Source organism: Eleginops maclovinus, chromosome 23 (assembly GCF_036324505.1).
Source record: "Eleginops maclovinus isolate JMC-PN-2008 ecotype Puerto Natales chromosome 23, JC_Emac_rtc_rv5, whole genome shotgun sequence".
Taxonomy (NCBI): Eukaryota; Metazoa; Chordata; class Actinopteri; order Perciformes; family Eleginopidae; genus Eleginops; species Eleginops maclovinus.
This window is the reverse complement of record NC_086371.1, coordinates 25,804,777-25,821,536: the sequence shown is the minus strand read 5'-3', so window position 1 is coordinate 25,821,536 and position 16,760 is coordinate 25,804,777. Positions and strand designations below refer to the sequence as shown.

Below are 16,760 nucleotides of genomic sequence, written 5' to 3'. Positions count from 1 at the left end.
TGTGTAGGTCCACTCACCTGTAGGCTCTACTGTTTCAGAGCTGCAGGCTCAGCGCGAGGTCAGGGCAGCCGACATGGATGGTAACCTTTGTGTTGTCTTCCCACCAACTGTGTAATTTGTTTCCTGGTTTGAATATTTATAAAGCGTTGAGTATAAATCACCACCCAAAACTGGGTTACACCTTTTTAATCCAATTTCATTCCAACTAAATACCAAATTGTCTTTTTTTAAATCATTATTTATGGTCAATAGACGCACACATTCACATTAAACTAAACTTATTATTATATTTTTAAAGGATTATTTTGAGTATAGTTAAGATCATAGTAAGACACTTTGATGTCAAAGTTTATTGTTTTGAAAACATTTCAAATGTTTAAATGGCAGCATAGATGGAAGCCAGATGCTATGAATTTTAATTAAACACACAATTCAATTAAAAGTACTAATCATTCATTTTCTTATGGAGAAGTATAAAAGCATCCATGCTCATTTTGTGGCAATAAGTTAACATTGTAAAATTGATTAAAAAAATACATTTTAGAAATGGGTCAGATTTGACTCGAACACAACAGGAAGGTTAGATGGATGTGTCCCAGGGTCAGCGACTTACCGACTCATTAAGGAAGACAACTCAGGGATTCACTGATAAAGGAGGGACTGTATCGAGGTGGTCTACATATAATTATACGCTAATAAAGGGCATTTAAAAGCCTTATATCAATGCTCGAGCATCAGTAGCTATCGCTATATAAGAGGGTCGTCATTTTATAATTTGAGAATCCTCTGAAGCCTGTGGAGGAGGGGTCCAGTGTTCCCCTGCTTAATTTAGACTGTGAGCATGCTAATGAACACTACATGCAGAATGTGGCAGAGTCACAAAACATAAGGACTTGACTTAGCACGCACTAATTTCACCAACAGATATCATATCACACCAGGGTCACATTTCAAATTTCAGATTTATTAGAAAAGACAGCAACTATTATCTCGGCCCTCAATTTTCAATCCATTATATAATCCCTCCCCACCCCCCAACCCCACACAAAAAAGAAAACAAATCCTCCCCAACTCGGTTCAACACCCTGCCTCCTGCTGGCCTCACTGCTCTTTTAGAGTAGAGCACAATGGATCACTATCAGGCAAGCATGTAGCAGACAGCACATTGCAAAGAGCAGTTTATGGCAGAAACACTTCATAATGCAGCAGTGACACGGCCGGGCTCAACCTGCATCCCAACATCTGACAAAGTAAACCTCATTCTCTATTGTTTCATTTCAAAGTCAGACTCACGTGTTGCTAGTTTAGCCAGCAGATCTTCCAGACATGGATCAGCACGTTGAATAAGGACGCAAAGAACTACAAGGTTGTGGGTTCTCCCAAATAAAGGCCGTACATTATTTTTAAATGAGAAAAGAAACCCTACGATTGACCTCATCCACACACTCAAACACATACGTTATTTATTTTTCTGTCCTTCCCCCTGTATCGCCGCTTCTATAGAATAAGGTCCACTGTTGAAAAGATGGGACAAAAAAGACCTAATGTAACAAGCCTCTGTAAGCCTTGTGTTGCTGAAGAATAAGGACAAATAGGATCCTAACTCCTCATTTTTAAAGATCTGAAAAGTAGTGAAATGAATTATTATCACAGATGCATTGGATTGGAACTCTTTAGAGTGAGCCCAGGACAACTGAGAAGTGACAAGGCTTATATACTTTAAGTTTTTTATACAGTGACGTCCCACCTCCAGGTTGCTATGAGCGCACTATTAAAACAAGGTAGCTAGAAGTGATGTAGAGCACTGTACAATATTACATTATGAAGACTGCTCAACAGGAAGTGATCCGAGCCATGAACGGGCTTCTTCAGAGGATGGAGCAGAACAACATGAAACCTTCACTACCTCAGAATGGAAATCAACAGCTGTGTAAAAAATAAACAGACATTGATTTTTTGACGATTAAATTACAGACGGACATGGAGGAGCCTACGTTGACATTTATCATATCGGATTTTACTGCCAAAACACAGTAGAATAATATATTATAGTGAGAATGACTTGTCACTCTAGGGTCCACCGTTGTCATGGAAACACTGACACACATGTGAAAGATCTACTGCTGTCCCTCCTTCTTCTCTCCCTCTGAAGAGCCCGAGCTGCTGCTGCCGCTGCTGCCGCTGCTGCTGCCGCCTTCACGCTCTGCCGCCATCTGCAGGAGGTGGGGGGGGAGCATGTCACTCAAAATGCAACACTATTTACAACTGTTCTTCTAAATCGTTCTCACCAACCAGGTCAGAATTACCGATATAATCTGGTTATTATATATCTTTATTTTACAAGGACCTGGCATAAAAATACATTCATCTCAAAAAGAGAAGGGAATCTTCATGTCAGATTATAGCTAAAAGCTCCGTTCCACCTGGTACTAAAATAAACACGATTTTTAAATGACTATAACCAGTAATCGCTAGTGGTAGCAAGAGTTGCTGAATAAAAATCTCAAATGAAATAAGAAAAAACCAAGTAAATAAATGTTTTTCCTGTGAAATAAGCATGCAGAATTGTCTTGAGCCCCTCAAACTGAAATTAAGAACTGGTATGAACTAGAATTATTAAGGAAACCAGTGATGGTTGTGAGGATAAGCTGCTTTCCTTTGTTTGCTGATATTAATAACAAGTCACAGACGCTTTAAACAGTTTACATCGTGTAATCTATTTGCAGATGAATTAATAAAGTATGATTAGTTGCAGCACTCAGTAAGTATAAAGAAGCCAATATTTACACAGGTTTAATTTGAGCAGTTTCAACTAATAAATCCACATTCTCCCCATAATCAGACATCAGCATTAGGAAATGACAGCTGCGTGATATGTTTTAGCACACGTGTTCCTACCTTTTTGTAAGCCATCTCGAAGAGTTTGAGCGAGGCCTGCTGCAGGGTGGTGGCCGCCTGCTTGATGTTCTCGCCCGTCTCTGAGTCCTTGTTGGCCAGAAGGTCCCTGACCTTGGTGATCTCCTCCTTCAGCTTGGTGCACTGAGGACGGACGGAGAGGACACAGGGATGGAATAAAGCTGGCTCGTTTTAGAGACACCAGCAGTACAGACCGGTGGATAACCATTATTCATAATAAAAAAAGGATCATCATCTTTGAGGTACAATCAGACAGTGTTATTGTTAAGTTGGCAGAATGATTTTCACCTATACCCAATTATTATTTCAGGCAGTTAGCAAACATCATCTAAATATGCATTTCATTCATGCAGAAAGGTGTAGGACCTCTACAATTTCCCAATTATGAAGTATTATATAAGAAGTGTTGTTCAAATGAGCAAATATCCATCCCGAGCTCTCTTGGAACACTGAAATAAAGACATGAATGTCACCTCATCAGCAGGAAGCTGGTCCTTGAACTCCTCCATCTTGGATTCTGTGTCGTGTACGATGCCCTCAGCCATGTTGACGGCCTCCACACGGTCCTGTCAACAACCACACGAGTTACACACACAGCTAACAGATCTGTAAATGACAATAACTATTAAATATTTCTACAGAAAAATAAAAAACAAGAAGCGCCTGGACTAGTCAGTCAGCATGGTTGTTTCAGTTGAGATCTCTGCCACAAAATACATGAACACCTTCCATTTGAACAGGTTTATATTTTGGCAAATCTTACACTAAGCATCTCTGAAATGTTGTATGTATTCATTAACATTTCTTGTAGCAGAACATGCGTCTTCAATAAACCTGGACTCTTAATTATTGACACTTTAAAATACACGAGTCATGATCCTGGTGACCATTTCAGAGATCGAGTCTTTACCTTCCTCCTGCGGTCCTCCTCTGCGTACCTCTCGGCATTCTTGATCATGTTCTCGATGTCATCTTTACTGAGACCTCCTGAAGACTGGATCACAACTGAGGAGAGAGCAGAGACACTCAGAGCCTCTCCACATTTACATCTGACCATTTAAACTAATAAACACAGTCTTTAGAGGCACATTTATGCTCTTTTAAAACCAAACTCATTAAAGAACCTTTGGATTAAACCAGATATTCAGCGTGTGTTCACCGAAACAACATCAGGCTGCACAACATGGGGTTTACAATATAACTCACTAAACAATAGCCTGTACTGCACATAAAACCTGCAGACTTTAACTGGCATTAGTATCTGCACGCACACATACATGTCATATATCAGGACATATATTAATTTAATGCATTTTCTGTTTTCAAAGTTACTTAACTGTATTTCATTGTAATTGCATTATTCTGTGTGAATCTGTACGGTCCTGTTTTTCATTTCCATTCTGTTGCTGCTTATACCCCTGAATGTCCCCACTTTAATAATAAAGGTACATCTTATCTTATGGAACATGCTCATGGTATTATCCATTCATTCCTGGTGGTTATAGCTATGTATAGATTGGTGCAAAAATCAGTGTTTTGCAACATCCAGTCTGATCATCCTGACATTTTTTGAAGGTTTCTTCTGCTAGATTCCCAAATTAAGATCTGTGGTCAACACAAGCTGCAACATTTTTGGAATTTTTATGTCCTACGACATAAAACACGTCAGTATACGCTTCACTGGTGAATGTCTGAAACTTCTAGGTGTCACAAAAACGATGGTTTCTAACAAGAGACTAAATGAGACTACCACACGTCATCACGCTGAACATTAGCCGCCTTTAGCTTAGCATGGCTGATATGAAGGCATGCGACCGTGATGTATTTTGTTTATATCCTAACGTTAGCTTTTTCATTCCGACAGCAATTCCGTTTACACTTAAAAATAATAATAAATCAAAGTATATAATAAATATATTGATATCAAAATGTATTTTATTGTAATAAGGCACAACTGTCGCAATACCAAATTGGTGTTTGCCACAGATCTTCATTTGTTGATATGCTAAAAAAACCCATAGTTTTTTTTAATCGAGGGAGCCGTGGTGATGCTAACTTCCTGGTGGGCCTACAGAGATTAGGGGTGGGGGAAATAATCGACACAGCATAGCATCGCGATACTTTGGGTGATATTGTATCGATACACGGACGCCAAGTAACGATATTTTATTAGATAAACTATTCATATTGCAAATCCAAATTAAAGTCTTTGGTAACAATTGCCTTTTCAATCCTCTAGATCAGGGGTTCTCAACGGGGCGTTTGGAGAACGTCGGGGGGTGGTGGAAGCAATATTTTTGAAAGGGGGGCGTTTATGTGATTTTGGTGGGCGCTTTATAGGCTATGTTGTACAAGAGCAAAGCAAACTGTATGTGTCCGACTGGGCTCTGCTCTGATGTCGACTTTTCAGGGGCGCAGAGGCAGGCTGTCTCTGCTTTCCTCCGCTCTGCTCTGTGTGTGTTTGAGTGTGGGCGTGTGCCGGACATGAGCGCATCTTTGGCGAGCGAGCAAAAGCGAGGGAGAGAGCGAGAGCGAGAGAGCGGAGAACTGTTGTTATTGTTAGCATCTGGTTAGCTAGCTTCGATATTGGGCATTACACGCTGTTTCTAGAACAAGGTGGAGGGATCGCCTCTCCTGAAGCTCTGCCTCAGATAACTACAGCTCAGTGAGGTAAAGGACTCTGAGTGTTTAGAAACGCTAGTTTTAAACTTTAGATAGTTACTGTTAGTCTCAGTTATCTCAGTCCTCATTTATGTAAACAAATGTTTCAAGGCACACCTTTATGATATTATTATAGATGTAAAGAAAGAACAGAACAAATAAAAACAGTTATGAAATCATTCCAAAATATACTATAGGACAGTGAATCTAAAATACAGTTTAAGGGGGAGTGATTAGTAACACATAAATACAATTTTAAAATACTAACCGATTAATTTAAGATAAGAAGTGGTTTACTGCTGCTTCACAGGAGGGGGAGAGAGGAGGCGAGGGAGAAGCTGACATAGATTTAGGAACCCAAATATAAAAGGCCAAAAGCTTAATTGATTTATTTTTGGTTGTAGTCACATTCTAATGATTTTTGATTATTGAAAAGTATACAGTTCTGTTTCATATGGCTGATGAGACATGTATCCATACCTTTAATCTCTTAATTTTGCCCTAAAAGTGCACCAGATTGAAGCATTTAAATCCTAAATCTAAAACAATCTTCACGGGGGACCCCCGGACCCCCCTACAGGAACTGAGGTCCCCCCCAGATTAAAACAGGTTCACATGGCTAGGACCCTAAATACATTTGCACATTGTATATATAAATGGTGCTGAGCTTTCTCTTGTGCGGTCATGGCCATGGGTAAAGTCAGTGGGATTGGCAGGAAGTTAGTCAAAACAAAGATGGAGTCTTTGAAATCAGAAATGCGCCATATCGCAATATATCGTATCACAATATTTAGCATATCGTAGAATTGCAATACTATCGTAGCGTGGCTTAAGTATCGCATCGTGGGGACCCTGGTGATTCCCAACCCCCAAAGACACGTGTCCTCACTGCCCCACTCCAATAATATTAACACTTCATTCTAACTTAAGACTGAGCAGTCATGTGAACACAACGCTTGTTAATGACTCACTCTGTTGCTCCCGGCCCGTCCCCTTGTCCTTAGCGGACACATGGACAATGCCGTTGGCGTCGATGTCGAAGGTGACCTCCACCTGAGGGACACCGCGGGGGGCGGGTGGGATCCCCACCAGAGTGAACTGGCCCAACACCTTGTTGTCAGTAGCCATCTCTCTCTCCCCCTGACACACCTTGATCTCCACCTGAGTCTGACCGTCAGCGGCTGTGGAGAACACCTGGAGGGGGCCGAGAGACCGTTAGGACATGTATACGGTTACATTTTGCACACACATTTTATTTTTTACACCAGCTTTATTGATATACAAGAGGCAAACAGCTGCAGCGTTTCTCAGTACCTGACTCTTCTTGGTGGGGATGGTGGTGTTCCTGTTGATGAGTTTGGTGAAGACACCGCCCAGGGTTTCGATACCCAGAGACAGAGGAGTCACGTCCAGCAGGAGAACATCGGTGACATCGCCGGCCAGGACACCACCCTGGATGGCCGCGCCGATGGCAACGGCCTCGTCGGGGTTGACTGATTTGCTGGGCGCGCGGCCGAACAGCTCCTGAACCGTCTGCTGAACCTGCGGGGGAAACAAGGATGCATTCAGGTCACTTCTGGAGAGAACGTTTGTCTCTGCTCCTTACAGAACGCCGTCTTTCTATGGGAAATTAAAGGTCCCCTATTATAATTTCCCGGTTATAACCCATCCTTTGGCGTGTTATGTAGCTTTTTCTGCATGTAAACGGTCTTCAAAGTCACAAACCCTCAAAGTACACCCTGTAGCGAGTAAAACTCTAAAGCAGAAAACACTGTTTGCCTTACCGAAGGGAGTACCACTAAAAAGTCAGTGGTTGAAATGTATTTTTAACACTGTTCCTTCAACGGTTCAAACTATTGTACTGTGTGCCGGCATTTCACGGACGACAGCTTCAAAAACCTTGCACAGGTTGATGCCGATATGCACAGCGCGCAGTACTGAAGGACAAGGCTGTTCTACTTGTTTCAGTTCTAACATCTGAAATGTAAGAGCGATACAAAATAATAACGTTCCACTGTGAAACCGCCTGCTCCAGTCTACTTTGGGATGGTGCATCAGGTCCATCGTTGGTCTGTGTCATTTTCAGGATCGGACTCCGGTTCAAACACATATGGCTGCACCGCCGTCATTGTAACACGCATACTGATGCTCAGCTGTAACCGGAAGGCTGGGAACACACTGTTAGACAGGGGCGGAGCCTCTCTGGTTATTGACCAATCAGAACAGAGTGGGCGAGCTGACCAATCAGAGCACACTGGGCTCATAGGGAGGGGGGGGCATGGCCTTAGGACAGAGAGTGAATAGAGATACTATACAGAGATGCTGTATGAGAAAACCAATGTGATTTTGGAACATTGAATAAAGTAAATCTGTTCTAGTACACCTCAACAATGGAATTATGATCTGTAAAAACGGACACAGTATGGGACCTTTAACTTTTAATGAAGTATTTCATCGTTAGAATATAGAATAATTGAGAGCTTCTGAACTAGAAGGCCAACCAGGCTCGTATTTTTTGGGCCTGTAATGTTTTGGGTGACTTCTGGGAAACAGTTTTAAGAGAAACGTCAAATATCTTTGGCGTTTCTCTAAACAAGAACCCATTAACTCTATTACTGGGGAAACCAGAGGCAATTCAAAAAAAAGATTCATACCTCGTGGGCTTACAACAGCAACAACAGCAATCATTAAACAAATAACAAGGAATTGGCTAAAAGATAATAACGTAACTCACGATGGAAGAATCTAGTAAATTACATCTATGGAATGGAGAAAACAGCTATGAGAATTAGAAACCAGATGCCTGTCTGAGGAAAAAATGGGTAAAGTATAGAACACTATAATGAAGATGTATTGTATTAATAATGTATCCATTCTTTATTTGTAGCATTATTTCACTTACATTTGTCATCTGTTAAGTATTACACGTATGCACCTAGAAGTGTTTATTTTGTTATGTATGCTTTGTGAATAATTTCAGAAAATGCAAATACAAAAAGAAAGCTTCATCACTGATTAGAGACAGCAGAGTTGTGGAGGTGGCCAGGCTGTACGCCGTGTGTTTACCTTTGGCATGCGGCTCATGCCTCCCACCAGGAGCACCTCCCCGATGTCTCCCTTGGACACCTCAGCGTCCTGCATGGCCTTCTGACAGGGGGCCACGGTGCGTCGGATCAGGTCCCCTACGATGCCTTCGAACTGAGAGCGGGTCAGCTTCATGTTCAGATGCTTGGGGCCGGAGGCGTCCATGGTCAGGTAGGGCAGGTTGATGTCCGTCTGGAAGAGAGAAGATACAACATTTTAAATAAATGGGAAGAAAATGGTAGCTATGAATCATGGGTAACATCTGGTTGATTGTTAATTGTCTAAAAAATACAGGTGCTATGATGCTCTTTATCTTGGATAAGTATTGAGTGCAATCAGCTACATAAATCCCATGAATGTATGAGATTAAGTTAGACTCATCGTATCTCAATCAGAGATCAACATTTGCTTAAGTGAATAATAAGGGTTTTTCTTCTTGTTTTTTTTAGAGCAAGCACTTTAAGTATTTATAATTTGAATTCAGCAATATTTTTGATAGTCTGAAAGCCAAAATCAAGAAGCAACGTTACTACGCTATAATCCATTATGTCCTGTCACTGCATCGATGCAGAATCGTTCACGGTCGCATCGCGATGCATCGTAGAAACGATTAATTTCAACACCCCTAGTGTATTTAGACTCGAGGCCTGAGGGAGATGTTACCTGCAGTGAAGAGGACAGCTCACACTTGGCCTTCTCCGCCGCCTCCCGGACTCTCTGCAGAGCCATGTTGTCTTTGGTCAGATCCACGCCGGACTCTCTCTTGAACTCCTTGACAATGTGTCTGAGGAGGTGCTGGTCGAAGTCCTCTCCCCCGAGGAAGGTGTCGCCGTTGGTGGACTTCACCTCAAAGACTCCCTTCTGGATCTCCAGGACGGAGATATCAAACGTGCCGCCACCCAGGTCGTAGACGGCGATACTGGAAACAGAGCAGTCGGGTTAACACGGGCATGCAGAGCTGAAGAAGTGACCAGAGAGGCTTTCCTGATGCCGATTCATCACTCCCTGTCCCTCAGTAAGACCATACAGGGATGAAACTGTTTAATCATAAATGGGGGTTACGGTTTATTTAGTCTTTGTTGATTACCATTTACCCCTTTTATGTATTTGTTTATTTATTTGTTGTTTTTATATCAAATGAATTTTAGACGGTAGATGTAAAAAGATAGTCCTTCATATTTGTCTTATCAAATATGACATACAAAGCATGATAGATTTTTTTGTTAAGAGAAAAATAAATAAAAATGTTAATAATGTAGTGCTAGGGAGAAGGGGTGAGATTAAATAGGTGTTAACTTCTTCCCACTCCTTTTCGGATGTGTAATTAGGTAGATCATTTGTTTATATATAATTTGTAAGTCATTCATATTGTTTGTTTATCATTTGATACTGTTCAAGTTTGTAAACTATCATAACTCTCTTGTTTCATTTCATTATTATTTTTTGTATTATTGTTTTACAGGTTCGAAATCAATCAAATCTACCCTGCACCTATCGACATGATGTTCCAAGAAAATACATTTTTAAATAGAAAAATAATTAAATAAATTCTACTTTTATCCTTTGAATTGCATTTTAAGGCATTCTTTAGTATTCTCTCAAACAATCTGTCCATGACTGAATTCTCCACTCACACTTTATCCTCGGTTTTCTCCAGACCGTAGGCCAGAGCAGCGGCGGTGGGCTCGTTGATCACACGCAGGACGTTGAGACCAGCGATCTGACCCGCATCTTTGGTAGCCTAAATAACACAGTACAACATATATTTGAGAATATTGTGAGGTAGAAAAGGCTGTATTGGTCTGTCGCCCTGTCACATTGCAGTGCCTTTCCAAATGTTCGTTTGTTTGAAATGGTCATAACCGGCATATGAATTCTTCATATTTGGCCAAAGACGTTTTTTTTAAAGTTTAAACACCTAAATCTTATCAGGAGATCACTGAGTCCAACTGGACATTTGTGGCAACTTTAAGGGAATTGCCACAAGTAGTTCCTTTCACGAGAATGAGACAGCTGTTTTAGAACAATCAGTACACAGCATGATTTGAATCAAAATCTCTTGAATATAAATGTATCCTATGGTTGTCATTTTATACATACTGCAAAGTCAACAGCCTGATCAAACCAAACTGGCTCATTACAAATCATTGCTTTTACATAAGAAGGTATGTGTCACAATTCAAAATCATAACAATAAATGGCGTTTGAATGCTCCGTCAGCTTCTTCCTGCACGTGCTTAAGTCCATTCAACGATGTTTCACAAACAATCTGAACAGATGATTTACTAGTTTGAGAACAAACACAGGTTACCAAACTGACTTCAGATAACTCCTTACAAATAACAAGCACAAAAGTAAATAATAGCACATAATGGAGGGCTGAGTTTACTTATTAGATGCAGTGTTCAGTCTAAACCGGACAGGGGCGATGCACCCTCATACAAAGATGCAGATTTCCCCTGTAAAATGTTGAAGTGGCGCCAGAAAACAATATTTCTGTTAGTTAAAATCTGTATAATGACTCAAGAAATATGAAGATGGTGTCAGATGTCTGGTCAGACGGCAGACAGCTTTGTTTTTAACGGAGAATAAATAGGGGATGGAGGTCCGGTGGGTCTGCCGGGGGACGAGTGGCAGGCAGCAGGCTGACACTGAAACTGACAGTTCTGAATTCCATCCTTTCTTTTACTCTCCTTTTTTCTGGAGAGGAAGTAAAGAAACCGGAGCTCTGGATTTATTTGTTGTTTGAGGTGCAATATATGACTCAGCAGCTTTAAGACATGTATTTATTTATGACGGTGCATATTTATGAATGTTTTGTACAACCTTTTGTTTTGCTTTTCTTTACGTTGTTTGTAAGATGTTTACAGTCATATTACTTTGTTGTTACTATTGATGGAAACACTTGGGTTTCCGGTTTTTGTTGGGGTTTTTTAAATAAAAAAATCACCATGTGACTCAAAATCTTACGAACAAGATAAAGAAAAGCAAAACAAAAACAACACATTGTACAAAAAATTCAGGTCCATCAGAGCTCCTGCAGAGAGTGTGATGCAGAGTCTGTGTGTGTTAGGGCTGGGTGATATGGACCAAAAGTCATATCTCGATATTTTCAAGCAGAATGTCGATATAAGATATATATCGACATTGTTGATGCAATAACACTTCAGTGTGTGTGTGAGTGAGCTGGACACACAGCGGGAGAGAGAGAAGCAGTGGCAGGCGCGGCTCAAACGGGCTATCATTTGAAACAAATGTGCTGTACTTTCAATGAAAACGAAACTATATCGATGTTGACGATAGTGTCTCGTTCTATATCTCGTTTGAAAAAATATCGATATTTGAAAAATATCGCCCAACCCTAGTGTGTGTGTGTGTGTGTACCTGTCTCTGGGAGTCATTGAAGTACGCCGGCACAGTGACCACAGCGTTCTTCACTTTGGTTCCCAGGAAGTTCTCTGCGACACAAATATTAAATCATTACTGGAACTAATGCTCACATATAGATAATTATATGTCACAGAAAGGCTGGCAGTGTTTGCTCATACCTGCAGTCTCCTTCATCTTCATCAGGACGAAGGCTCCAGCCTGGCTGGGGGAGTACAGTTTCCCATGAGCCTCGAGCCAGGCGTCACCGTTAGAGGCACGCACGATCTTGTAAGGGACGTTCTTCCTGTGAGCAGGAAAAAGGCATATCAAATATAATGAGTCAGGTTAATGAATCTGTTTATTTTTTCAGTCATGTTGTCCTGAAGCTCAAACATTTACTGAACTTGCGTTAGTTATCTGGGTATACCTTTTCTTAGCTTGTATTCATGTTGGAGAAAAAAAAGTATACCACGGTAAACAGCAAGTGGTGAAAGGAATCATCATATACCAGGAAGTAAACAGTTTAGAAATAAGTCAATATATCAATACACTTTTATACAAACATAGCCCAATATCACATATTCTCCTCAGGGTCATTGTCCTCAGACCCTGCCGCAGCTGAGGGAACCCCTTGAGTGCAGCAGCACTGCAGAATGCTTTAGAAAAAAGGTGACTCACAGGTCTTTCTGCACCTCGGCGTCGTCATAGCGGCGTCCGATCAGCCTCTTGGTGGCGTACAGTGTGTTCTGAGGGTTGGTGACTGACTGGCGTTTGGCGGGCATGCCCACCAGGCGCTCCCCCTCGCTGGTGAAGGCAAGGACTGACGGAGTCGTCCTGGCTCCCTCTGCGTTCTCCAACACCTGAGAGGAGGAGAGTCCTTCAGTTCATTCACCTGGCAGAGGCACGCTCTCTGTTTAAACTGCTGCAATGTATATGCATAAGAGTCTCTCACAGATTTTTTTATCATCAACAATTATTCATCTAAAATTAATTACTTTACAAACTGATTACTTTTTCCACGATAATAAACTGTAACCTCTGTAATTGTAACCTGAACAGAATGACACTTTTGCATCGTTGCATCATTCAAGGTGCCAACAAGTTACATTTCAACTAAAGTAAAAACAGCAGGTTCCAAACTTTGTGAAAGAACCGAGTCAGGACAAAGACAGGAGACTGACATAAAGACAAATGGTGACGGACGCCGCGTTAGAGACTCCCCGGCTCGGATTGGTTGTATTCCTGCCCCCACAAACCTCTGAGAGAAAGACTGATTATCTGTCTCACGCTCTCCTGTCAGATCATATATCTCCCGGCCCCAAGTGTACTTCAAATCTGTTTCTAGCGGACTTTGATATCAGAAAATGTGGTATCATTGTCCAAAGATTTTATATTTGACATGTTTTGTATCTGTGTGACAAATCACACTGGTATTAACTTTGTGGAAAAAAATGCCTAAAATGTTTAAGTGGGTTTTGTCCCACAATCAAACATTTTGTCACACCATTAACAAACATGTTTATTAGTATGTTAGTAAATAGTAAGGGAGCAATCTATATCCAAGACCCAACAAAACACTTCTTGAAATTGAAATGAATTAGTCAGTGTCATTCCTTTCACTAGGACTAATAAGTATTCCCCCCTGTCAAAGGGACTTGACAAGTCATGACGATTAAGAAAATATGTCTAAGTCTAAAGTATCTGCTGATACTGAATATGAAGTTCTTTGGTAATAAACTTGATTTGGAGGTCCCTAAATCCATTTGCATGGGTTCTCCTTCCAGTTAACGCAAACTAATAATAATAATCCATTCAACTTTTGTGTCTCTCCAATAAGCATTTGTGTCTATAAAAATGCAGAAAAACTGTGTGTAGATGTGACCCGCTATCAGTTCCAAGCTAAATGTGAAGGCCAGAGATTCTGAAGAACACAGAGTTCAATTTAAACACAAATTGAATCAATCCAGCTGTTTAAAAAACACAGTTTTAACCTAATTAAGGACTAAAAGTCGAAACACTGAACTATCCATGACAGGTGTGTGTTTAGTGAAGATCAGTCTCACCTTGGCCTGTTTCCCATCCATGACTGCGACACATGAGTTGGTGGTTCCCAGGTCAATGCCGATGACGGCGCCTTTGACCGCCTCTGACCTGCAACACAGAAGACACACACAGGTGGTATTATTTGCATTTAACATGTGAAAGCAGTGATGATGACATTATAGGATCATTTTAAATGTCAAAATGTAACTTAAATCCAACCAATCTGCGCAACTAGAACTGAGTACTTTTGGAAAACTCTAAATCTCCATAATCTATTCACCACATTAGTGGATAGGAACAAATGTAAAGTATTTTTGCTTATGTAAATAAATTATGCTTTGTCGGTAAGATCAGTACACATTTATAAACTATACATTTACAGTGCAGTAAGATTTTGTAGGTTTTGTGCTGATGTTACTCACGCATAGTCTCTTCTGGACAGAGCTCTGAGAGCATCGGGTTGGAAGCCGCTCCAGGAAGCCTGTTTATAAACAACAAAACAGATGCAAGCTCATGTCAATAAATAAATGAAGTACACATTCATAGCTAAAAATATGTAGCAGCATTGTAAAACAGTAATGAGGTGGAAAAGAGTAACAACATTAAAAAAATACATGTAATCTCAGCAGTGTAGTAGCAGCCATAACTATCACAATAGTCAATAATATACTGCACATGGTAAGTGTTATCTATGATTATGCCACAAATGATATGATGTTGCATTATAACTTGATTATGACATTTCTCAATGTCTCAGAGTAGTCTATGAAGAAATGTAGGCGAAAGGAATTTAATTCAAACAGGACACAGACATTATATTCACCTTTAAATCTGTGGGTGATAAAATGCTTAAGGAAGGTGACACACTGCTAGAAAGTCAATTAGCTCACGTACGACCACATAACAGCCTTTAATAATTTAATAAGCAGACGATCAAAGGCTTCTGAACTTGTGAATTAAACTTAGGAACAACATGTGACAAATTGTGCTCCATGCTGGGGGGGTGGGGATGCACTCATTGAAGGTCACATTAATCGTGAGGCATTATCTTACAACACGCATATTAAGCTTAGTAAACAAGTAAATTAGAAACTACTTCAGTCGTTATCCAATAAATCAGAGACAGATACAGTAATCATTTAAACTCTTTGCAGATTGTAGTTTCAACAAATGACAGATGCTGTACACGGTTACATTAGCTCCAAACATCTGGTGTCACTCGTGCATTGTTAGCAAGTATGAACAAACACATAATATCCCTGCTAACTAACAGAGAGGAATAACACTGGCCACTTCAAACCAACGTTAGCTAACTAACGCTATAAGTGAAATCTTGGGAGTCACGGTTAGGTAAGCTAGCTCCAAGCTAACACGGTTAGCACGCTAAGCTAACCGGCAGCTTGTCAAATGTTATACACATAGTGGTCTGTGAAACGTTTAAATACTTAAAATGTATTATTTTCCAACTTACCTTCTTAACCAAAGAGGAGACATTTGTTGTGGAGTTCCTTTTCGGGAGAGACCTTGAAACGATTTTGGCGACACTCAACATTTTGACAACTGGGCTAACAGACTAATGAAATGTAATAAAACGTCTGTCGAAACAAGATCCTTGAAGTGTTGAGTGGCGAAGAACAGCTAGAAGATTTCAAGTCTCCGGGAGTCTTTTCCAGGGGTAGCGACTTAGAGGGTTCGATCTCGAGCTCAGGTCCAACACAAGAGCAACTGCGAAGCTTGTTCTAGAATTATCCAACACATGTTGCACCATGCACCGCTGAAGGACCCCAACTCGGGCTGCACATTTACTGCCTGAGTGATATTAATGGTTTAAGCAACATTATATTATTGTTTATAACACCTAAGTACACTTGTTATTCATTTTATTATATGCATGAAACATAAATAAATACATTTATATTATAACGTTGCACATTTCTGCGATCTTTGCTTCTTTTATGATCAGTAACCGAAAAGGCCACACATGTGTAGTGGGCATGTGAAGGTCATGATGTAACCAAGGATGTAAAATGTACTGGGGTGTGGGGGACACCGGTGTCACATATGTTGCATCAGTGATGCTGAATTAACTTACCTGCGTGTAATGGGTAAAATGCAATCCAATTTGTCTCAGTGGACTAACACCATTAAGGATATACAACTCATTATTATGCATTTGCAATATATTACATTTCCTTGGGCTGACGCTTTGATCCAAAGCAACTTACCATAATTGCAAAAAACATAGAGAATCAAACTCAGAACAACAAGGAATATGCATATAAAATCACTTCAAGCAAGTCATAAGACCTGGTGAATTTCTTACAAGGCCTTTATTATATATATATATATATATATATATATATATTTTTTTTAAGAAGCAGACAAGAAGTATAATACAAAAGACAGGACAAGAAGGAGGTCTAAAGCCAAAAGCACAGGACAGAACCTCAGGCTAATCAGAAGGGGGTCGATTATATATCCTATTATAATATTATATTGATTATATAGACCTAATAAAGGCAGGAATGGGAAATATGATGCAACGTATAAATATGAGTTGTTTTTACAATGATTATTTTATTTTAGATAATATAATGCTGTAATAGGCCTTATACACACTCCAATACAGTAGGGGGCAGAATAGAAGAATAATACTTACCTGCGTGTGTCAATTGTTTAACAAGTGG

The 16,760-nt window shown here is 40.3% G+C and overlaps 2 protein-coding genes across 2 annotated transcripts in view; both read right to left on the bottom strand.

The window, feature by feature from the left end:
• Positions 1–16,760, bottom strand: part of zgc:154054 (Alpha-1,3-mannosyl-glycoprotein 4-beta-N-acetylglucosaminyltransferase B-like) — a 454,830-nt gene that overhangs the window by 369,996 nt on the left and 68,074 nt on the right. The gene's annotated exons all lie outside the window — the stretch shown is intronic.
• Positions 979–15,830, bottom strand: hspa9 (heat shock protein 9). Its single transcript, XM_063877296.1, has 15 exons — positions 15,545–15,830; positions 14,496–14,554; positions 14,094–14,181; positions 12,709–12,890; positions 12,210–12,334; positions 12,046–12,119; positions 10,296–10,402; positions 9,325–9,580; positions 8,644–8,853; positions 6,892–7,119; positions 6,549–6,771; positions 3,827–3,921; positions 3,390–3,482; positions 2,899–3,039; positions 979–2,213 (listed from the first exon to the last, which is right to left on the bottom strand). The coding sequence occupies exons 1-15, from the start codon at positions 15,623–15,625 to the stop codon at positions 2,118–2,120; spliced, it is 2,058 nt and encodes a 685-aa protein (XP_063733366.1). The 5' UTR covers positions 15,626–15,830; the 3' UTR covers positions 979–2,117.